Source organism: Eumetopias jubatus, unplaced genomic scaffold (assembly GCF_037043125.1).
Source record: "Eumetopias jubatus isolate StellerSeaLion01/CBP00866 unplaced genomic scaffold, mEumJub1_p1.0 scaffold_8, whole genome shotgun sequence".
NCBI lineage: Eukaryota > Metazoa > Chordata > Mammalia > Carnivora > Otariidae > Eumetopias > Eumetopias jubatus.
Window position 1 is genome coordinate 117261812 of NW_028274814.1, and position 21968 is coordinate 117283779.

The window sequence follows — 21968 nt, forward strand, 5'->3', positions numbered from 1 at the left end:
CATAGAGTAAAACCCAGAATGTTTGTAGGATCCAAAGGGCCTTTCATGGTTGTCTCCCTCCTTGCCATCCATTCCACCTCATCTCTTTTAACTCTCCCCTTTGCTTACTCTGTTGCAGCCATGCAGTCATCTTCAGTGCTTTTCCCGAAATGTACAGAGCATCCTGCTTAGGTCCTTCACTTGGGGGCCTTCACTCTGGCTGAAATGGTCTTTCCCCAAATAGGACATGGTTCACTTTCTTCTCCCTCCCCTCATTTCCTTCAGTCTTTGCTCGAATGTCTTCTTATCAGAGAGCACTTCCCTGACCATCTAAATAGAGGAGCACCACCATTGAAGTTTTCTCTTTTCCTCTTATCCTTCTTTTTTTCCACAGTGCTTATCACTACCTGACGTTATGTACTTATTTGTTTGTTTCCCCTCAGTAAAATGTAAACTCAGTGAAGAAAAGGGATTTTGTCCGTTTATTCACGGCTCTATCTCTAGCACCTAGAACAGTGCCTGACACATAGCAGTTGCTCAGTAATATTTGCTGAATCACTAAATGACTGTCAACCTCATTAGCCCAGTAATCTGAGTCATCTGGTCACATACATCATGCCCAGGCTGGACGACCAACTGAGATGGAATCACTGATGAAACCAGCGCCCCCTCTGATGTCCTGCATTCTGATGTGGACATCGTAGAAAGATTAGCATTTGCAGATCCATCATTTACTAGCTGCCAACTATGAGCAAGTTTCTTAACTCTTTTTAGTTTTAGTTTCCTTATATGTAAAATGAGATAATAATTATTAGACAATTACATGATTCTTAGATACTTATGTAGAATATTCAACAATTTGTCCAGTTCAAATCTTCTTTTTATGATAAATAAGAATTTCCTCCTTAAGCTCTAAAAACTTTCATAATTCCAGATATCTCATCAGGCAGCCAAGAGCTCTGAAAGGCCTTTGGCTGGAAACTGGGGATTTATTAAAGCCAATGTGCTCTCCCTCTTGTTTGAGCATGTAGATGACATGGAATAACCCTTCTGATTTATTGAATTAGTTTTTCCAGCGTTGTTTAGGCTGCCACATGATCACTTCCCAGTTTGATAAGAATCACTTCATAATGGGGATTAGATGGTACAGAAAGACAGTGGTCTCTGGTAGATCTATCACATTCTTTTTTTTTTTAACCAAGAATCTCCAGCATGCCAACTTTGCACAAAGACTTATTGTTGTCATAATTTTCCAGGACTTAATAAATTAGCCATTGTTATGAGATAACTTCAAAACATTGAGAGATCCTGGCTGGAAAAAAATTTTTTTTAAATGAAGCAAAAGTATGGATACATTGATAAAGGATTTTTTTAATACCATGTAGTATTTTTTTAAAGTTTGAGTGGAAAGTGGTAGAACCACAGGAATGTACATTAACAAAAGCAATAAGCTAATTAAATAACACACAAATGTTGTATTGTCTGGGTACTAATGCTTGAAGGTCATGTCTTAGTTTATAATAATGAAGGGAGTCTATTAAGGGAGGATTATTTGACAGGAATCTTTCTGTTCTACAAGTTATGTGTAGGTTAAGATAATCAACAATTCTTTTTTTTCCATATGAGTAGAACTATAAAGAAGAGAAATCTCTGCATTATACATCTCTTGCTTATTATATGATGGTATTTAGCTTACAGGATCTTGGGAAGAAAAGAGAAGAAGCAAGAAGAGAAGAGGAGAGGACTGTGCTCACGGGGCATTAAGTTGGGGGTTAGTGTTCTAGTTAGTTAGCTCTAGTGAGGGAGACTGAGCCTTGAGCAGGTTGCTGGGGTTTAATACCTAACAGAGCAGGAAGCAAAGGAGCACTGAGCCATGTGGCACTTTTCCCTGCCATCTCTACACAAACAGCAACAGTCCAAAAGCACAAAGGTAGGTCTGGCACCTGGAGCTGGGTTTCCTGGTGACTTTATCTGTGTCTTGACATTTGGTCTGTGTTTACAGTCTAAGCAACAGATAGGAGGTAATGAAGCAAAGGAGGGAAGCACAAAATAATGACCATAACATAAAGGTCCTGTTTACTCTGAGCTTTTTGGAGGACTCAAGAGGGATGGAGGAGTTAGCTCTACTGCATCTGCTTTTGGTTCATCTGTGGCCCAGGCTTGCTCCATTCAACAGTCCACAGTTACTCAGTGTTGCTCCATAATTCCTGGAGGGCGGTGAGGGCTGTGAAAAGCATGTGATATAATCATGCTTTCAGGGAGACCTGTTGGGACTAGTGATAATAGCTGGGTGCCAAGATCTCCTTGATATTGGGCATAAAGAAGGTGCTCAATAAATATTTGAAGTGACTTGACTCTGACACAGGCTCTAGTCATGGACTCCATTTCTTTACCAATGTAACCCATGGTGTTATAGGTCTATGTTGGAGAAATTAAGAGATACTCAGGGCTGGTTTTCTCACGTGTTCCTATTTCATCAGGGGGTAGTAATACGGACAGGTGGAAGTCATGGAGGAAAGGCAAAAAACACATTTTAAGACATGAGGCTAAAAAAGAGTCAGCAGACCCATGTCCTGTCTCAGAGACCCAAATGACAGGATCAAGGGTCAGCTTTGAGTGTGACTGTGGTGTGTTCCTTTAAGCTAGCTTCCCTACTATGATATTTTAAGGCCTTATGCAAGTTAAATTCAAGAAGGTTGTTTGGAAAAGCTATAAGATATGATCTATGCAAGCAACATTGGATCCTTGGTGGAGTAAATGCCATGAGTCACTCTTGACAAAGATAGTGTGGAGCCACTCTGAGAACCGTAACTAACTGCTGAGGCAACAAAGGACATCAGAGTTTACCAGACTTTTGCCACTAGAGGGATGTATGGATGAAGGGAATAGCATGGATCATCAGCCTTGTACTCCTCTCTGGTCCCTATCAGACAAGAGCGATTCAGTCTAGGTATCGTAAACTCTGAAGTCAGTCACATAATGAAATAGTCTGAGAGCAGAGACCAGAGTTAAAGCCGCTTCTGAAGGTGCCTAATGTAATGTGAGAACAAGGCAGTTCTGAGTTGCTCTGTCATCAGGTGGGCAGCATAGTTACACTTTGCCGTATTTCCAGAGCAAAGACGGAAGGAAGAGGCAGAGATCACAAACGGATTCTGTGGCCAGGAGCTGCAGCTAGAACCCAGGAGTGGTGCAATCTGAGAGAGTTCATGTGTCACTGCCAATTTCCCAGTGAGCACTATGGCCAAATGAAGTACCATTGAGGTCAGGGAAATAAATTTTTACTAAATGGTAGTGACCGAGAAGAGTTAGCAATTTCTAATTTTGCCGACTCCAGTCTTTTGTTAACAGTGTAAATCAGGGTTAGAGCAGAATATTTGTTTCCACCTTGTCTTTTGTGATTTGAACACTGATGTCAGTACTTCCTAATTTCCAATTTTATGTTTTACTCCATTTGCTGCTAGCATCAGTCAGCTAAAGAATATTTGGCAACAGGAAAATATCATGCATAGCAATTGAAGATGTATGTGTTAGGGAAAAACGTGGCCCTATAAAATTAACAAGAATCCTGGCATATATCTAATAAGACTTCTCATTTTAAACCCTGGCTCATTTCAAGTAATCCTTGTGTTCTAGAAACAACACCTGTTCATCTTTCTGTAGATCTGTTTGAAGTCCAGGCATGAGAATGTAGGAAAAAATTTCCAATCCAAATTACTATGTAATACCAATGGTGATATTTCACTATGTGAGACATTTGTTGACGTATTTGCCTTTTAGTCTTCTTGGGAAATGGTGCAGATTGAACCACATAGTAGACAAAGTGGTTGCTTTTTAAGATCATTGCTTGCTCACACCCTATCCCTACCTCATCCCCCTGCTAAGAGTCACTAAGGGGCCAACAGGAACTTCAAGTAGCAAGAGCATTTGCCCAGGGTAGGTATCTCAAAGGTCAAGCCTGAGATGAGGAGGACTAGGGAAGGAATGGAGCATATGTTAGTAAATTGGAGGACACCAGCATGTTCTGAACTCTGTGAACTTTCCAGTGTGCTCTGGGAGAATAGGCAGGGATGGGCTGAGGGAAGGAGAGCCGCAGGGACTGGGGGGGAACAGGTCTGAATAGCAGCCTGGAATCGTGAACAAGCCAGGCTGCGGTTTCATGCTGCCTGCCATCTGAAGCCCATTGGCAGAGGAGTTTCCTACATGGACACAAAAGGAAAGGTTATATAGTTCTAAATGAGTGAGTGCTGAGAAGGAAGGTGGAGGCAGAGGGTCAGGACCCAGATTTTGATTAGAAAGTTATCATAAGTCAACTAAGGTCAGCCAGGCAAGGAGGGAGCAGGCAAGAAAGATTTTAATAGTAACAAGCATCAGGAACTTGATCTAGGGAACTTAAGTCTCTCAGAGGTGAGGATCTGAGCAAGAGGTCTGAGTAACAGCACAAGGATAACCTGCTTCTTTGTCACCAGTCTCCTCTCTCTAAAATCCATCTTACACTGCATTTAGATCCCAAACTTGACATTTCTCTCTCCTCTGCTCAAAAAGCTTTGAATGATTCCCTGTTGTTTAAAGACCAAGTTCCAACTCCCTAGGCAGGTATTGAAGAACTTCAACAATCTGGCCTTAACCGAATAAGCACTCAACTTCTTATCCCACCGTTCCTGACAGAGTGGTGTGTTTTTGTGTTGTTTTGTTTATTGTCCAAACATAATTTGCTTTCCTGCTGTTTGAGAGCCCAGGATGAAACAGCAGGGTTTTACCCTCTCACCTGTCCTGGTGCCTGTTATGGAACACCTGGATTGGTGGACCATGCTGCCAGTTACCATAGTCCTCTCTCTGTTCACATCCGATTCTTTATCTCAGCAACATCTGACAGTCTCCTTGAAACACTGTTCTCTCTTACTTTTCTCCTGTTCTCTTAATTATTCTCCAACTGCACTTGCTCCTCCTAAATTCTTGCTGTTTTTTCCTCTTCTGGTTGACAGGTAAATGCTGAAGTACCTTGGGAATTTGTCCAAGCCTGGCTCTTTTTACTGTTTACATTCTTACCCTGGCTGATCTCATCTGTGGCGGACTAAATGGCAGACCCCAATTTCGCTCTCCGCCAGATCCTGAATTCAGGGTGTCATCATAGGCTGAGTCTTGGCCATGTAACTTGATTTGGGTAATGATATACTGGTGAAATTAAAGGCATATCTGTGCCCAGCACTTTTTTAAAAATTGAGATATAATTGACATGTAACATTGTATAAGTTGGGGCGCCTGGGTGGCTCAGTTGGTTAAGCGGCTTCCTTCGGCTCAGGTCATGATCCCAGGGTCCTGGAATTGAGCCCCGCATCGGGCTCCCTGCTCGGCAAGGAGCCTGCTTCTCCCTCTCCCTCTGCCACCCCCCCCTGCTTATGCTCTCTTGTTCTCTCTCTGTCAAATAAATAAATAATATCTTTAAAAAAACATTGTATAAGTTTAAGGTATATGATGTATCGATTTGATACATTTATATATTGCAATATGATTACTATGGATTTAGCTAACAGTTCTATCACTTCATGTGATTATCTTTTTTGTGTGCTAAGAACCTTTAATATCTAGTCTCTTAGCAGCTTTGAAGTGTATAATACAGTATTGCAGACACTAATCACTATGCTGTGCATTAGATCTCCAGAACTTGCTCATCTTCTAGGTGCAAGTTTCTACCCTTTAACAACATCTCTCCAACTCTCCCACACCTTGGTCCCACGTAACGGCCATTCTATTCTGTTTGGTTTTTTTAGATTTTACAGAGTTTGAGTTTGGTTTTTTTAGATTTTACAAATAAGTGAGATCATACAGTGTCTGTGTTTCTCTGTCTGACTTACTAAGCATAATGCCCTCAAGTTCCATCCATGTTGTCACAAATGGTAGTATGTTCTTCTTTCTCATGGCTGGATAATGTTCCTATATCTATATAGATATATTCTTTATCTACTGAAGGACACTTAGGTTGTTTCCCTATCTTGGCTGTTGTGAATAATACTGTAGTGAACATGGGAGCACAGATATCTCTTTGATGCCTATTTTCATTTCCTAGGACTTTCTCGAGACCTTGAATGTTTCCTCTCCCTCACTTGAGCCTCTGCCATTGCCTGTCTGGCCTGCTGGTCCCAGGAGGATGAGGCATACAGAGTACAGCCACTCCCCTGGCCCCACAGATAGAAGCAGAGATGCCTCAACTGAACCCCAGCCAATCTGCAGATGTGAGCAAAAATAAATTATTGTTGGGGCACCTGGGTGGCCCAGTTGGTTGAGCATCTGACTCTTGACCTCAGCTCAGGTTTGATCTCAGGATTGTGAGTTCAAGCCCCATGTTGGGCTCCATGCTTAAAAAAAATTATTGTTGCTTTATGCCACTGAATGGTAGTAATGGTTATGTAGCAGTAGCCAACTGACATATCATCCATTTGCCTATGACTTCCAAATATAGATATTTAGTAATCCTTCCACTTCCCTCTAATTGCTGCTCATCGATACTGAGAATAAAACCCAAACTTCTGAAGGTTCTCATGTTTTGGCCCCTGCCTGCCTCTTCAGACCTCACTCTATACCATTCTCTGGCCTCACTGCTCTTCCTTTTTGCACTTCAAACTGTCGGCATATTCTGACCTAGGGGACATGGTACTGGCTATTTCCTTTACTAAGAATGCTCTTGCCCATCTATTTACATGGCTGCTGGCTCCTCACTGTATAGTTCTATCAGCTTAAATAGTACCTCCTCAGAGAGGTCTTCCCTCACCATGTAATTTTAGGTGGCCCCTCACCCTTACTGTCCTGTCTGCTGGGTGGAATGCAAACTGTGTTGTGCGGCCCTAGCCTCCGTGGTGGAGGCTCTGTTGCCCCAGCTGTTGGCAGTCTTCAGCTGTCAGCCCTTTTAGGGATTGCTCCAGCGGCAGAGAGCGAGCCCACGCCCCTTCCCAGGGTGGCCCACACCCAGCGGGGGATATAATGGTCAGGACAACTGTGAAGGGTCATTCCACTTCAGCGTTCCCTAAGGGGTGGGCTGAGGCTGTGGTTGGGCCTGTGTCGCCACCAGCTTCTCTCTCTGCCTGCTTCTAGTTCCGTCTCCCCTCTCCCACAGGTGCTGATTTTAAGGATTCTCCTTAGTCAACAGTTTGCCTCCTAAACTCCATCTCAGTGTGCTTCTCAACACCAGGGAAGCCTTAGTTTCTTCATTGTGTTTAAAATGATTTGTAATGATTTTCCCGAATTGTTTCTCCTACTAGAATGTAAGTTATAAGCATGCAGAGATCTGACTTCTTCACTGTTGTATCCCCAGTGTCCTGAAGCCTGGAACATTATCATCATCATAAAAGCAAACATCTTGGATTTATTATATGCCAGGTGCTGTTCTAAATACCTGTATTAATTTACTTCATTCTCACAACAACACTGTGAGTTGGCTAGCCCAGGGTCACACAGATGGTGACAGAACCAGTTTTTGGATCCAGGCCATCAGAATCTGGATTCTATGTACTTAACCAATCCATTATGCTATTTTTTTGCAGCAGCAGCTGTTCAATAAGTGAGAATGATTGAATAAATAAAGAAAAGGGTGTGGGTGCCTGGGTGGCTCAGTCAGTTAAGCATCTGACTCTTGATCTCACTTCAGGTCTTGATCTCAGGGGTCATGAGGTCAAGCCCCATGTTGGGCTCCATGCTGGGTGTGGAGTCTACTAAAAAAAAAAAAGAAAGAAAGAAAGAGAGAGAGAAAGAAAGAAAAGAAAAGGGAGTAGTTGGATATGCTTTTCTAATTTGGGGATATCACCTATTTATTCATTTGACAAATATTTTCTGAGCACAACTTTGTGCCAGGGATTATGGTATGCACAGGGGATACAATGTGAATAAAACAGATGTGATCCTTGACCTCAAAAAGTTTGTATAATCTAATGAAAGAGACAGATTAACAAAATGTGAAAATGAGCAAATATATTATTGTGAACTCTTACTTTCCCTCCTTTTTTTTTTAAAGATTTTATTTACTTATTTAGAGAGAGTGCATGTGCATGCAAGTGAGGAGGGGAAGAGGGAGAGACAGAATCTCCAGCAGACCTCACTGAGTGAGGAGTGCAGGCAAGGCTCTATCTCACAACCCTGTGGTCATGACCTGAACTGCAATCAAGAGTTGGACACTCACCCGACTGAACCACCCAGGTGCCCCTCCTTCTAAGGTGGTGGTCTAGAAGTATAACCAGTATCATGGCTACCCAATCAGATTTATCTTTTCAATCAGATGTATCATTCCAGGCAATCAGAGTACCACCCATATCTGTTCTATAGGGTATGCTACTAGGTAATGGAGCTGTGATGAGAACATTTCCTACACAGTGACTTTTTATTTTTATTTTTTAAATTTAAATTCAATTAATTAACATATAGTATATTATTAGTTTCAGAGATAGAGTTTAGTGATTCATCAGTTGTATATAACACCTGGTGCTCATTACATCACCTGCCCTCCTTAATGCCCATCACCCAGTTATCCCATCCCCCCACCCCCCACCCCTCCAGCAACCCTCAGTTTGTTTCCTATAATTAAGAGTCTTTTATGGTTTTGTCTCCCTTCTGATTTCATTTTACTTTATTGTTCCCTCCCTTCCCCTATGATCCTCTGTTTTGTTTCTTAAATTCCACATACGAGTGAAATCACGTGATAATTGTCTTTCTCTGATTGACTTATTTCGTTTAGCATAATACCCTCTAGTTTCCATCCATGTTGTTGCAAATGGTAAGATTTCCTTTTCTTGATGGCCGAGTAATATTTCATAGCTACAGAGACTTTTTATAAAAAGATTATAGGGCAGTCATCATTTCTTAGCCTTAGTAGGGAGAAGAGAATGGAGATGCTGAAGCGCCTATTGATGGTAGAGCCTCACTGTAGGAAGAGTTACCTAGTCATTGTCTCAGGACTCAATTCGTAAGTCTTTTCAGCAACGGATCAGAGAACCAGAAGGAAGAGAGAGATGCAGGGAGAGCCAGAGCAGTTGGCCACCTCTGCAGACTGAAGAGGCACCCATTAAGGAAGAAGTACTGTAGTATGATGACTAAGAGCACAGAATCCAGGGCTCAGACCTGGGCTTGTGCTTTCACTCGCTCACTTACCACCTGGATTACAGTGGCCTAGTTGTCTACTTGAACTTCCTTTTCCTCTCGGGTTAAAATGGCAATAATAATTGCTCCTGCCTCAGAGGTTAGCATCAAGTTTTTGTGAAGTAATGCATATAAAGCAGATCTCAGTGACAGCAGTGTTTGGATTTCAGGGGAGTCTGGGCATCTGAGTTATCATAGTTCTAAAACCACAATGTAGAGTCTGTCTCCTCTGCCTAGTGAAATTCAAAAGCTGAGAGGTTGCTGGTAGATCCATTTAAAGCTATTTTCTCTGTAATGTGTTCCACAAGCTCTCATTCATGCTTACTTATATTTCATTCCTAGCACTCCTCCCAGGGTGACACACTATTGCTTCTCTGTGTTATTTCCCCAACTGACCTCTATTTGCTAGTGTTTGAATTGTACTAGTCTTTCCCCTCTTCCATCCCTCAGTTATTGGAATGAGGGCATGTGCATTCTTTATTGAAGGAAATACATACTGAATCTGTGGCACAGTGAAGAAATGATTTCTCTTGCAGAATATAATAATTATTTCTGTCATGTTATCAAGGTCAGTGTTTTTGACTCCTGGTAACAGTAGCCAAATTTGTACCAGTTGAAGTTCCTCAGGGACACTTCTTAATGATGGGAGAATTTTTTTTTTTCCTTTGCCTTAAGAATAATTGGAGCAGGGGCGCCTCGGTGGCTCAGTCGTTAAGCGTCTGCCTTCGGCTCAGGTCATGATCCCAGGGTCCTGGGATCGAGCCCCGCATCAGGGGAGCTTGCTTCTCCCTCTCCCACTCCCCCTGCTTGTGTTCCCTCTCTTGCTGTGTCTCTCTCTGTCAAATAAATAAATAAAAAATCTTTAAAAAAAAGAATAATTGGAGCAACTTCTTTTGTTTTTCTGCATATTTTTCTTCCTTACTTTGTAGAGGACGAAAAAGACAAAGAAGAGTCAGGAGGTAAGCGAGAAGTAAGATGTCTTCTAAATAGAATCACAGAGGAGAATGAAATTTGCAGGGGAGATTCAAACAGGAGTGATCTGGGGGAATCAGTTGGGCCTAGAAAAAAACACAAGAGCATTTGGGTTTTTGGACCTTGAAAGGAGTGAGGACTTCTCCAATAACAGTTGTAAGTCATCATGGATGTGGATTTCCAAAGCTTAAGGAATAAAATATTTTGCAAACTTTCCAGGTCACAAACGATTGGCTCAGTACTCTAGCAATGCTTTATGTTGAGAATCCTCAAACTTCTGAAATCTGTCATTGCCTGAGGATTATCAAAGCCTGAGGATAGGTCACCAAATCCCAGATTGCCCTCCTATAGAATCAGCTTGTGGTTCATGATTTTAAAAAGGCAGGGAGAGGATTTGTAGTTAAGTGCTAGGCCTTGGTGTAGTAAACGTACAAAGCACAGAAGGATGGCGCTGAAGTTTTGACATGAGTGGAGGGACTTGAATTCTTTTACAACTGGAATGTGCTGGAACTTCCCAACGGCTTGAAAGAATGCCTAGAATTTCTTTTTCTATTATGGTCACTGTTATTTTTCACAGAAGCAAGTGAATCTTCCTGAGCTGTCCTGGTTCCAGTAGATGAGTCCCCAGCAGCCTTTTGGGGAGCAAAGTTGGCCAGACACCACGGTTTGGCACTTGGGGATCCCTGTGTTTCTCACGCATAGGTGTTAGAGCTGTTGTAAATCTTTAAAGCCAACATGAAAATTAAGGAGCATGGCACAGAGCAGGACCTTGTCAGCTCCATAATGGGCGGTGGGCGGAAGAATTCTGATACTTTCCTCCAGGCGCTTAGTGTAACTCAAACACACACACACACACACACACACACACACACACACACACACACACAAAACAAAAAACGCCTGCTTTGTGGTCATTATCCAATTATAACAGCTTTTCACTTGGAAGAATTTTGTCATTTATTGCTTTCAGTTCATCTGGGGGAAAACAGCATTCAACACAATGAGGATGAGGGGGTCTATGGCATTGAATTTTCCCTCAGTGATGGAAAAAGAGTATTTCTCTTAAATCAGGGCAGTGAATGCCTGATAAATAAGCCCTAGAATGTGGATAGAGAGTAGGGATTATTATAGCTCTCTCCTGGAGGTCGTCCCCCACTAGAATGTGAGCTCTATGAGAATAAGGATTTTGTTTTATTCACTGCTATATCCCCAGGGCCCAGAACAGTGTGCACTGCATAGGAAGATCATAAGAAATACCTAAATTTAATTATTAAATTAATAAATGAAGATCTACAATCTAACAAATGATGCTGGGAAAGAAGCTGAGAACTTTAAAGCGGTATTATGCAGCTGAAGGGGCATAGGATTTGGAGTAAGACATCTGTTTTGAATACTTGGCTCTGCTGGTTACCAGCTAGTTACTGCCCCTGGACAAGTTATTTTGCTCTTCTCAACCTCATATTCCTCACTGTAAAATGAGATAACAATACCTATTTCGAAAGGTTGTTCTGAGGATTAATTGAGATGAAGATTGTGATGGTGTTGGGCACTCTGAAAATGCTACTTCTACCCTTATCCCTCCAATCATGTTGCTCCAGTAAGGAATTTACATAACGGACGGCCTACTCAATGGGAGAATAATATAGGCATGTTTCTACTTAGTGCCATAAAAATATAAGGAACTCTTCATGTTGTAGGGTATTTATTGTTTTTTGTTTTTTTACACACGTGCTATATTATTTTCTGTTTAAAAAAGGAAAACACATTTCATAAAGATATTGAATTGGAATCCTGAAAAATCAGCTATGGCCAATATGAGGCTTTAAACATCACTTCTCAAATAGCTTTTACCTGATCCTACTAGATAACATTTGGGGGCAAGTGAAAACTTGGAGCGGTGTTTTCTAAACTTAGTCTTCTTTCCTGAGACATTCAGTGAAACCTGTACAATTTTGGAGGTTGTTAATTAAGTGTTCTCGTAGATACTGCATTAAAAAAAATGTATTCATTGTGTTTTTGTTTCAAACTGTTTATTATAACATTTATCAAAGGCAGAGCACATGCTGATAAAAATATCCAGTTGTGCATTCTCAAATGTTATAAAAAGCTCTCTAGGTTGCTGAAGGTCACTGCTGGGCAAGTCTCCCTGCGTAAGAGGTCGGAGTGCGTGTGTAACGAGAGTGTTTCTGAGGTTAAGGAATTCTATTTGCTGTGATGCAAGTTGTATACATTTCCTTGATTTTTTTCTCCATGCTTATCAAGGAAAGGATAATCCTGGCTTTTATTTCTTGTTTACAGGAATGGGAAAGAAAAATGTGAAGTCTGTGTGGTTTATTATTTTATTTGTGGCTTGAATCCTCATTTCTGAGAGAGGGTAAGTTAGGCGGTCCCCCATGTTTTCCTTTCCCAATGTCACTGCTTTTTCACCTTTCTCCTTGCTTCTTAAGCCTCTGACTGGGGTACAATCGAGTGTGTCAGCAGGACTGGCACTGCCTAAATGGAAATTAGGAAGCTGCCTAAGCAGCCTGATTTATGAGGCATTGAAAGGCACATCTGACCAAAAATAACTCTTCTACCCGCCTGCCATCGGTGCCTGAAATTCCCATAAGAATCTCCCATTAAAAATTTTCTGCAGACACGCGTGGTTTATTTGGATCAATAAAGCATTGTGTTAGGGAGAAAGTGGGAAAATGAGAAAGTATCTCATTAGAATGATTTTATCTTCTGAATCTCTCAGTCTCTTGGTCAAGGTTAGCATCTTGACAAATCAATATTACTATTTAAGGCTGGAGGGAAATTGGGAATTAGAGTCTTGTGTAGAATTTTCTTGTAGACTCTGAGCAGTACGAAGCCAATGAGCCCTGGGGAGGAGATTTCCCCAAAGTAGATTGAGGAGCTAAGATATCAAAGACACATTTAGATGTTTCACAATTCTGTTTAAGGCGAGGTTAGGAAGTAGGGTACATAAGAGCTGGAGGGAATTCCCCTTCTCTACCATCTTAGTTCTTGGGTAACCATAACAAGACTAATGATTCCCTTATTCATAAAATAACATTATGATGAAGACCAAGTAGATTTATGACCAGAGGGAGATACATTTGTAGAACCAGAACTAATGATTAACTCTGTGACTTTGTTGAGACTATTCTGTAAAAGTGTTGAGAGCAGTGTTTCTGGTACTTATTAAATTGTCCATCCCTGGTCCCCAACCAGACCTTCTAAAACAGATGTTCTGAGGTAGGGTCCTGGGACTCTACTTTCTAACAAACATTTCTGCTGATTTTTATGAACATTATTTGAGGATCACCAGTTGAGAGGCATTAGTAGGTCATAAAGGTGGATAATTAAGGTTCAAATGCTAGCTTGGCTGCTTATTTCGTGGCCGTGGACAAGCTATTTAACCCTCTGGTTCTCAGTTTCTCCATAATGATAGTAGTGACTCTGCAAGGTTATTGACTGAGGCCTGAGGAGATAAGTCATGTGAAGTTTAACACCATACCTGGCACCTAATAAGGGCAAAAGTGATAACTGTTATTATGAGTACGTATATTGAAAAAGACCTCTAGGCAATGCTTACTGACATTAAATATTTTGTGGACTATTTACTTTGTAAAAGATAAATTTAAAATTCTGTTTCAATATGCGATAAAACTAATGGTTTCCTAATTTCCTAATTACAGTTACCTAAGGTTTCTCTGTTGCTTTATAATCTTTCGCTTTTCTGTGTCCTCAAACAAAACTAACAGCAAGAGACTTGGATGGAAAAATTTTGTAATAAATATTCAGAACTATCTCTCATAAATCATGGTATCTAGCAATGGAAGAATTGGTTAACTGAGTATATTCTACTTTGAAATATTTTGTGTATTGTTACTAGAACAGACTCTCTGGTTCCTATCCCAGCTGTTGCTTTCCTTTATTCTTATATATTTTTTAATATATTTTTAAAAATATCTTATTTTTAAGTAATCTCTACACCCAACTTGGGACTTGAACCCACAACCCCAAGATCAAGTGTTATGTGCTCCACCGACAAAGCCAGTCCCATGCCCCTATTCTCTTATATCTTTATGCCTTTTGTCCTGCCCCTTGCTTTCTCTCCTTGGTTGACAAAGTGCCTACTTTCTCTATTTTTTTCTGTTTCCTCATCTCTCTCTGGTGTAACTTCTTTTCATTCATCTTGTAAGCAGTATTACTCCACACAGCAAAAGTCAGAGCTGAGAGAATTGACTTGGAATGCTGTTGAATTTCACAGCAGCTTATTCAGAGTTGGTATTGATAAATGCACATACAGACCTTATGCCTAAATAGATCTCAGAATGCCAGACCAAAAGGAGAACAGCAAAGGTAAAAAAACAAAAAAAAAAAAAACAAAAAAAAAACCCAGACTCTTACTAGTTCATTTTGGTATAAATTATGGTAAACAGTGTTATCCTAATGGCAATGTAAAAATGAGAAAGTCAGTAGAAAATTATGTAATTGTAGGATAGAATAATGGGATACATTATAAGCTGGAGTATGGAGGAGAACTGAGAGAAATGCTGACTTTCAGTGTTCTTCCTTCAACTATGATCTAAAAGAAACAGGTAATGCGTTGGTATCACCTCCCATGAATTCCTTTCTAAAAGCCAGAATCCCTTTTTAGTGGTGGAAATATGAACTCTGGGCAGTAGAATTCTTGGGTTTAAATCCAGGCTCCACAATTATAAGCTGAGTGTCCCTGGACAATTTAGTTAGTGTCCCTGTGCCTCAGTTTCCTTATTTAGGAAATACAGATAATAATAGCACACACTTCAGGGGTGCTTAGGAGGATCAAACGGGAATAACACACAGAAAGCACTTAGAAAAGTACCACCTTGAAGTAAACTCTCAATTATCTATTGCTATTGGTGTTATAATTTGTGGTATTTTTTATTTGCTAAGCTTGAAATCCTTGGTGGTATCCTGACAGGGAAGAAGGTGTCCAGGGAATTTCTGAGCAGACCAATTTGCTCATACTGTGAGAATTTGCATGGTAGTTATTTTTCTTTCTGGGAAGCAAGGTTCCCTGTCTGGCGGCTGTTCACCCCTTTATTCAGTTAAGTGCACTATGATTTGATCATTTCTAGTATATCTTGGGATATTTTTGGATTTATAAATTAATTCATTGCTAATCTGCCTGTGACTACATATTAAGAAACCAGAGATATATTCAGCATGTACGAAAACCCTCCCTTAACAGAACGTGCATCTCTATTCTGGAAATATCTATTTGGTCCAGTGCATCTTTCCTTCTTTCTCATGACCAACATTCCGCTTTTTTTGTTATTCAGCATATGTGAATTGACTAATAGTAAATCTGGGAATTTGTCATTTAAAATATTGTAGGTCTCAAAAACAGCCAGTAATGCTCAAAAAAGTAGAGAGATGTTTAAATCCCTTTGGCAAAAGTGTAGGAAAGCAAGGTAAAGGGCATCATTTTTCAAAAAGTATTCTCAGACAAATCATTCTCTGAGAGACTTAAAATAACATCAGTCATGCAAGGCACACCCTTTTACTTCTATTCCATTTTTATCATATCAATCTCCCTTGAAAATTGAGGTTGTTCATAAATATTTTCCTTCCAAACTGTGGGAAATAAGTCATGAGTAACTTTGGCTCTTTGATAAAGTTAGGTTAGGGGACTGCTTATCATTGAAACAATGAACACAAAAGCATTTCAGTCCTGGGGCCTCTGACAAAACTCCTCAATACCCAGGCAGTGCTCACGCTCCTTGTTCTCAGGCATTCCAGGGGAGTGGCCACAGGACAGGCCGCACAAGGAATTTTCAAGGTCCCTTTTCCCACCCTTCAGAGTTGATAAGTCTCTGATCCTTTAGAAAAGGATTTGTTCTGCAAGAACCCAAAGTATCCCAAAGAACTATGTTTACCCATAACGAGCCTTGCTTTCCGTTTAATATAGCCAGAAGGACACTGCTTTTTGGACTCGTGGTCACATCCCCACAGATTTGACCTCATTTGGTGGACACTATTAAAAGATTATCCTATTATTGAGAATTTCCATTGCATCACATACTAAATATTAGTAACATTCCTCTATGGGGAAAGTGATGTAATAAGAGGGCATAGACTGAGTTGACCTCAGGCAAATTATATGGGTAGGTATGTGGACATTATGCAACTGATCTGCTGACTAATAAAGCCCAATGGTACTGGGAATAATGCTCTGGGGGCAGAAACTTTCCTAATAGCTCTCGAAGGAGGTGAAGCCATAGATGGAATTTTTCTTTGACTCTGTTGCCTTGGTACTGTGATTGTTGTTTTGCAAAATGCCAAGGAGGAGAAAGTGTAGATAGGAAGTGTGGCAGAACAATGAAATAATGGAATGGGAAGGGGGCCTTGAGGTGGCTTGCTCATACTTTGACTGGTGGGGAACATAGGTTTCTTTTTTTTCTACTTTAGAAGCCAAATGATGCTCATAAGGAATTAAAACTGCAGTTGGCGGGCTGCAGGTGATTTAAGAATGAAGATATTAAGAAACAGTTATAACAATGATTTTTTTTTTTTGAATGTTGCCAGAGAAGGTGTTGAAAGAGCACCTAAGGAAGAAGATTCCAGTTAAAAAGGACTGAGCCTGGGTGGCTCAGTCGTTAAGCGTCTGCTTTCGCCTCAGGTCATGATCCCAGGGTCCTGGCATTGAGCCCCACACAGGGCTCCCTGCTTGGCGGGAAGCCTGCTTCTCCCTCTCCCACTCCCATTGCTTGTGTTCTCTCTCTCGCTGTGTCTTTTTCTGTCAAATAAATAAAATCTTAAAAAAAAAAAAAAAAAGGAATGGGAAGACCCATTAGGGGCCCAGTAATTTGGCAAACTAGTTAAAATTAAACTTTTAGTTAAAACTTTGCTTAAACAGACTTTACAAACAATTGATTACATTTTAATTGTTAAAAAAATAAATTACAAAAGTAGTACATGATCAATGAAAGAATGCCAAGCAATATAAATACATGCAAAATAAAAAGTGAACATCTACCTCCTTCTTTCCCTTACGGGGTAAATACTGCTATGATCTATCTTTCGGGCCTTTTAGACCACTGTTTATATTTAAATGTGTTTTGGGGCAGGTGTTATTACTATACGTATTGTTCTGCAATTTTTTAAATTTAACATATTATGTACATTTTTCTACTCTTAAGAAATAGACATTATTTGTATTCTTTTTAATGGGCAATAGTTATTTTTATTTTTTTTTTTTAAAGATTTTATTTACTTATCTGACAGAGAGAGACACAGCGAGAGAGGCAACACAAGTAGGGGGAGCAGGAGAGGGAGAAGCAGGCTTTCCGCTGAGCAGAGAGCCCGATGTGGGGCTCAATCCCAAGACCCTGGGATCACGACCTGAGCTGAAGGCAGACGCTTAACAACTGAGCCACCCAGGCGCACCAGGCAATAGTTATTTTAAATAAAGTGAAATGGAAAACAAGGCCCCTTGGCAATTCTGAAAGTTAAGAAAATTCTATATTTGATGTATTTAAAATATTTTTCTTGATGTGATATACTTATCAACATGTTTGATAAGCTGCTTGTAAATCATCCCCTACTAAATGGCATTCCACCTACCAGGATAAGATAGGAAAAGATAAGACATGCTACAGGTTATAAAAGCAGATTTCATGAGAGTACGTATGGTATAATTCCAATTCTGTAAAAGGTATGTACATGTGTAGAAAGCAGTCTAGCAGCCTAGGCACTAAAATGCTAACAGCTCTCATCACAGGATGGTTTAAATGTAGGTCTTTTTTTTTCCTGATACGGTTTTCTGTATTTTCTTCTTTTTTTTTTTAAGATTTATTTATTTATTTTAGAGAGAGCAAGCACAAGTGGGAGGGGCAGAGGGAGAGGGAGAGAGAATCTCAAGCAGACTCTCTGATAAACATGGAGCCTGATGTGGGGCTCAATCTCACTACCCTTAGATCACGACCTGGCTGAAACCAAGAGTCAGATGCCTAACCAGCTGTGCCACCCAGGTGCCCTGGTTTTCTGTATTTTCAACAGTGAACTTTCATTGCTTTTTAACAAGTAAATGTAGTATAAAATGCACTTCATCTGATAAAAGTTCATGTCCAAAGGCTACAGAAACTAATCCCATCCGAATTAGCTTCCATGCTATCCCCACACCCCAGAGTAAAAGAGTAGAAATACCAGGCCCTTCTTTCATTTTCTTAATTTAAGGAATTAGGTTTGAGTTCCCTCATTAAGACAAAGTAATCTTTAGGAGAGTTGACCAGGAAATGAGACAAAAATCAGGAAATCATATTCCTTTATTACATATATGAAATATAAAAAATTAACAGAGCAATATATATATATATATTTTGCAAGTCCACAGGACCTCAGGAAAAAAAATATGTTCTGTATGTGAAGTTAATCTTATGACACTGTGGTTTATGTTTTGTATATTCAAGTACAGAAGAAACTGTATGTATTGTGGTTGTGCATGGGTACAGAATATGAGTAATAATGAAAACTGTAGTTTGGTGAACTATCACATACACTGTGTCAAAAAAATGAGTAAGTGTAATGGCCATATACTGTTAATAAAGATAAGGAGGAAACTGTTCCAACATTCAGGTTTAAATACTAAACAGAAAAATAAAACAAATTCTGTGTCTACAATAATTTCTGCCGTGTATACAAGTGCATTGCAAATAAATGAGCTTTTAAAAATTTAAAGTCCATTTCCTTTTCATCCAAGCATATTTCTACTCTTAAGATTTCTTCTTCCTCTTATTTTAAAGTCTCATTTTGTTTAGTTTTTAAAAAAATTTTTCATCATGGCTGGTATCTGTGGAATCTAACCTCTAGCCTGAAGCTGAGACTTCATATGCAAACATGTTCTCCTTTTGGGTTTTTTCCAAGTGTTCAGAGCTAACACGTACAACTTCCTTTTGTCCACACGTAGTGACAGTGCTTCTGTTTCAGTAGGTTTTCTTACACGCCCTTTATTTTTCTTTCTGTCAACCATGGTCTTCCAACTTTCCCAACACAAGTGGTAGGTAGTAAAGTGCTTTATACAAGGAAATAGTATATACATGTGGAGAGATTCCATTTAACACTCCATAGACCAAAGTTCACACACATCACACAAAGGCAGGCTCTTTTTTAAGAAAAACCTTTTTTTGATAGTAGGGTTGGGGAGTCCTTAAAATCTCCTTAATTACTTTAAGTAGCACAAATAGAAGTAACATATCTGAAGCTGGAAGGAGTCCTTGTTAGATGTACTCCTCTTAATGCATTACTGCTAAATATCATACTGCTATTAAAAATACTCTGAATAGTTATGAATTACAGAATCAGTCCCATAGGAGGCAGTTATCAGTGTAGGATTTTTCATTTGTCTTTATAAAACAAACTGTATTTAAACATGGCCCCCAAAGAGACAGGTTAGACTAGGCCCATGCATTGGAATATTTCTATATATTTTGGCACTTAAAAAATTCCAGTTTTGTTTTTGAGGTCTCCTTTCCATTAAGCTTGTGTTTTCTACATAGAGAAGTGTCATTATGTGCTATATACCTTTGTTGCTACTTGCACTTTCTTTTTAAAATATCCATGACTTTTCTTCCAAGGGCTGGCTTCCAGTGCTGGACAAAACTTTTCATATTCACGACTAGTTTGCCTGTTCTTACATCTTCATGTCCTGCCACAAGGTACTCCAAACCTAAAAGAGAACAAAGTTAGGGGCTCTATAGTATCATAATGTATTGAAGTGGGGGAGGAGATGTGACTTCAGTGGTTTTATATGCACGGTTCATGGTTTTATATATTCATAGTTGAAATAGGGAGTCCCAGGCAGTGATAGCTGGTACTTAATAAGCATTTACTATGTGTTAAGTGGCTTACATACTTAATAAGCATTTACTATGTGTTAAGTGGCTTATTATTTCATTTAATCTTGAAAATAACCCTATGAAGTAGGTATTTTTTTTTCTTGTTTTACAAATAAGGAAACTAAGGCTCAGCAAGATTACAAAACTTGTTCAGTGTCTCCCAGTGAATAGTAGCACTCTGACTCAAGCTCAGGTCTGTCTAGCTGTAGAATTTTTACTTTATGTTATACTACCTTCTAGGGTAAAGAAGGATCCTGTGGGTACTTAGCATACTGCTATAAATTAGTATTTCTTGGAGACTCACTATGTATGGTAGTGCATATTAAGGAGGATTTTTATAAAAGTGAGACAACCATTTGGAAAAACATATTGGAAGAGAGTTTTGAGTTGCTGGAGTGCTGGGGGGTGGGAAGGATGGGGTGGCTGGGTGATAGACATTGGGGAGGGTATGTGCTATGGTGAGTGCTGTGAATTGTGTAAGACTGTTGAATCACAGACCTGTACCTCTGAAACAAGTAATACATTATATGTTAAAAAAAAAAATAAGATAGCAGGAAGGGAAAAATGAAGAGGGGGAAATTGGAGGGGGAGATGAACCATGAGAGACTATGGACTCTGAGAAACAAACTGAGGGTTCTAGAGGGGAGGGGGGTGGGGGGATGGGTTAGCCTGGTGATGGGTATTAAAGAGGGCACGTACTGAATGGAGCACTGGGTGTTATACGCAAACAATGAATCATGGAACACTACATCAAAAACTAATGATGTAATGTATGGTGATTAACATAATATAATAAAAAAGTGAGATAAGAGGAGAAAAAAAAGGAGTTATGAATGATACAAAGTGACACATATCTCCTATAGAAAGTAAATGTGTTTTTGGAATATAGGACGTTTGTTTGTCATCTTAAAAAAAAAAAAAGATGAGACTTCACCAGACCTTTGTAATTCAAAATTCATTTCAGGCTTCAAATAAAAAATTTTGGTTGACATACAGAAATGAAAGGACAGTCTCATTACCTATACATCAAAAAAGGAAATATGTTAATCTCCTTCAGTAGGTGTTTGTAATACTATCAATATTGGTATTTTGAAACAGTTTTCTTTAATATTATAGGACAGAGCAAATAAGTAATTATGTTTATAAAAGAGAACTTTCCAAGATAAAGAGACATATATTTTAAAACTTAAGAAAAAATAATAGATGTTAAAATTAACCTGAAAATATCAATTTAAACTCATGGGTTTATATGTATATATATAAATATATATTAATAAAATAAAAATAAAACATATTACTATATTATATATATTTTTTGTTCATCCACTGAAATGATCTAAAAACAAAAGGCTCCAGCAGCAATGAACACCTATAGTAGACATACTGTGCTCTCTAATTAAACAGATCTCACTAAAAACAAAACAAAACAAAACAAAACAAAGAAAACAAGGCTTCTTGCAGAAATGCTGTTGCAGGCCCAGGACAGGAAGATACAATGTAGCATGGGATATCTTATTGTGCTAAAAATCGAGGAAGCTCTCAAAGATTAATGGGGATCATTGTAAAAGGACATGGGAGCTAGCAAGAAAGGGTTACAACTTGTTAAAGTTGTGATAATTTGAGCACCAAGGAACATAATGATGGTATCTATTGAAACATACTGAATCAACAAAAATCCATAATTCCAAAATGATACTCAAAAAAGAAAAATCCAGAAAAAAATTGGTTTGTCATCTTTTGAAGCAGCTGTTAAGACCATTACTTACTTTGCAAGGTAAGCACTTTGGGAGTTATAAGGAAAGAATTTAGCATTTACCCTGTGTTTAAATAGGAACTATATTGAATGGTAATCCATAGCCCAGATTGAAAGAGAAAATCCCCTTACAGAAGAATGTCAACTAGTAAATGAGGGGAATCAGAAAAACATCGTTTCTCAAGCTCTAATGAAATTATTGATTCAGGAAGGATTACCAGTTGGTGGTAACATCATCAAATCAACGGTCAATGGGAAACTGGATATTTGTATCATGA

The 21968-nt window shown here is 39.3% G+C and overlaps 1 protein-coding gene across 2 annotated transcripts in view; it reads right to left on the reverse strand.

Moving 5' to 3' along the window:
- Window positions 1-18439: 18439 nt before the first annotated feature.
- NTN4 (netrin 4) overlaps window positions 18440-21968 on the reverse strand; it is a 108080-nt gene continuing 104551 nt past the window's right edge. For both annotated transcript variants that reach the window (XM_028105453.2, XM_028105452.2), the window contains one exon: window positions 18440-19768. In XM_028105453.2, the coding sequence (XP_027961254.1) occupies window positions 19632-19768 (137 nt within the window). In that variant the 3' untranslated portion in view covers window positions 18440-19631. The remainder of the gene's footprint in view (window positions 19769-21968) is intronic.